Below are 2,546 nucleotides of genomic sequence, written 5' to 3' on the forward strand. Positions count from 1 at the left end.
AAAGGCAGCAAGTAGAACAGCATGAGATGTCATGTGGGAAGAGTGTTGATCTGAGAATCTATTTGGTGGGGCAAGGGTTAATTTAAGGGGGTTAATGAGTATATCACGAACACACAAACTTGTAGTTAAGGCTAAAATAGAATAGCATGCAAGACAAAACATGAGAGACCAAAGTGGTCTGACTGCTTAAATCCTTTACTATTTATTATTTCTAAAACACTACCAGGTGTATGAGACCACTGTACAGACACATATAAGAGAGACAGTTCCTGTTCCACAGAGCTTACAATCTATTCAAGAGAAATATATATATATGTATATAACAACAGATTCTAGAAGAATGCATAATAGAGAGTGGTCAAAATGTAAAATAAGCTTAAAAATAGGAGCATGGGTGGACTCACACAGTACTCAAGGATCAAAAACCAGTCAAGTTTTCAAGATTTCCACCAATAATATGCATGAGATTGATTTGCATGGACTGCTTCCATTTTATGCAAATCGATCTCATGCAGATTCATTGTGGAAATCTTGAAAACCTGACCGGGTTGTGGCCATCAAGGACCGTGGTTGCCCACCCCCGGATGACAGACAAAGTATGATATGGCAAATCAGGAAGTCAATATAAATTATATGAATGTTCTCTGAGCATCTGTCTCATTTTAAGTATTCTCTCTATCGTCTTGTGTTTCTCTTTTCCTACAGTTGATAAAGTGGAAGGAATGGCAGTCAGCAATGAAACCAGAGTGACACAATTCATCCTTCTAGGACTGTCTAAGAATCCAGACTTACAGATAATATTCTTTTTTGTGTTTCTAGTGATGTATTTGGGTACCATAACTGGGAATCTTCTCATTATGATAACCATATATGTAAACCCTCAATTGCATTCACCTATGTACTTCTTCCTCAGTACCTTGTCTTTCATCGATTTGGGCTTTTCCACAGTCACTGTCCCCAGAGCCCTTGTTCATTTTCTCTTTCCGGGCATAACTATATCTTTCAACAACTGTATTACTCAATTGTTTTTCTTTCATTTCATCGGGGGTGCAGAGAGCTTTCTCCTGGTCTTGATGGCTTATGACCGCTATGTTGCCATCTGCAATCCTTTGCGTTATACCACAATAATGAACAGACGAGCCTGTCTCCTGCTGATTCTTTCTACATGGGCAGGTGGTTTCATTCATGGCTGCGGTCAGGCAATTCCTGTAATGCTGCTGACCTTCTGTGGTCCTAATGAGATCAATCATTTCTTTTGTGATGGACACGCCTTATCTGTGTTGGCGTGCTCTACTACCTTTTTCAGTGAAATTGCGGATAGGGCCAACAGTGGAACTGTAGCGGTTGGTTGTTTCACAGTGTTGCTCGTATCTTACGTCTACATCCTCTCCACTGTCTTAAAAATCCCATCGGCTGAAGGAAGGAAGAAAGCGTTCTCTACCTGTGCCTCCCACCTCCTGGTGGTCTCTCTGTTTTTTGTTCCCATTCTCTTTCTATACATGAGACCTTCAGTTGTATATGAAGCTGATAAACTGCTCTCTGTTTTTTACACGATTGTCACCCCTTTATTAAATCCCTGCATTTATACTCTTCGAAATGAGAAGGCGAGAATAGCCATGAGGAAACTGGGAGGCAGGAAAGTGTCTTCTCTGGTTACACGAAAGAACTAATTTCTGTCCATTTAAAGCACAACAAGCTCGTGCAAACCACCTGCTTTCTCTGAATGCTCTGTAATCTTCACTTTAAAATGTTGATTATTTTTCCCCTTGATTAATTTTTAGTTTTTCTTTTGAAAGAGATAGTAAAGCTGAATGAATTATATTGTAAAGTGGGAGCCATGTCCAGTCTTATCCACTGTGGAATCCAAGATCCCTGTTTTATGAAAATAAATGCACACTGAAGTTGCATTGATTGTGTCCATTTTAAAAAGTATTTTTAGAGATGCAGTAGCCGTTTTGTTCTAAGACATGTTATATCTACTGATTAAATAAACTTTTGCTATCATATGCTTTTTGTTGTGAAAAATATAATCACTGTGGAGGTCTTTTACTAAACCACGGTAGTCTTTTTAGATCACGGTAGAAATCATCTGACAGTAAGCCCAAATATAATGCGTACCTTGCATTGGAGCCGACTCTGTGGGTGCTTGAGCACCCCCAATATTGGGAAAATTCCTTGTATGTGTCCAGGGAGGGGTCATTTCCATTGGGCTTAGCACCCCCAATAATTTTGAAAAGTTGGCGTCTATAGTACCTTGGCATTTACCACCAGCTGAGTCTACCGTGAGCTAAAAAACGCTACAGCGGCTTAGTAAAAGATCCCCTTTCTAATTTATTTTATAAATATTTTATTGTGATCCTAGGTTATTAAACAATATGTAGGTTTGACTTTAAGAACTTTGATGTCAGAAGATTTGAAGTTCATTCTCCTGAATCATCAGATGTTTTTTCCCCATCTTTATTGAAACCTTCTCACTCCCTTTTATCTCCTGCACTATCACCTTTCTGAAGTTGCCTTCTTGTATGTCTTTCTTATATTGCAAACTA

The 2,546-nt window shown here is 39.0% G+C and overlaps 1 protein-coding gene across 1 annotated transcript; it reads left to right on the top strand.

Annotated features, from left to right (window-relative positions):
- Positions 1 to 722: 722 nt before the first annotated feature.
- Positions 723 to 1,670, top strand: LOC115457267 (olfactory receptor 1509-like). Its single transcript, XM_030186690.1, has one exon. The coding sequence runs from the start codon at positions 723 to 725 to the stop codon at positions 1,668 to 1,670; it is 948 nt and encodes a 315-aa protein (XP_030042550.1).
- Positions 1,671 to 2,546: the final 876 nt, after the last annotated feature.

Source organism: Microcaecilia unicolor, chromosome 14, assembly GCF_901765095.1.
Source record: "Microcaecilia unicolor chromosome 14, aMicUni1.1, whole genome shotgun sequence".
In the NCBI taxonomy this organism is placed as follows: Eukaryota; Metazoa; Chordata; class Amphibia; order Gymnophiona; family Siphonopidae; genus Microcaecilia; species Microcaecilia unicolor.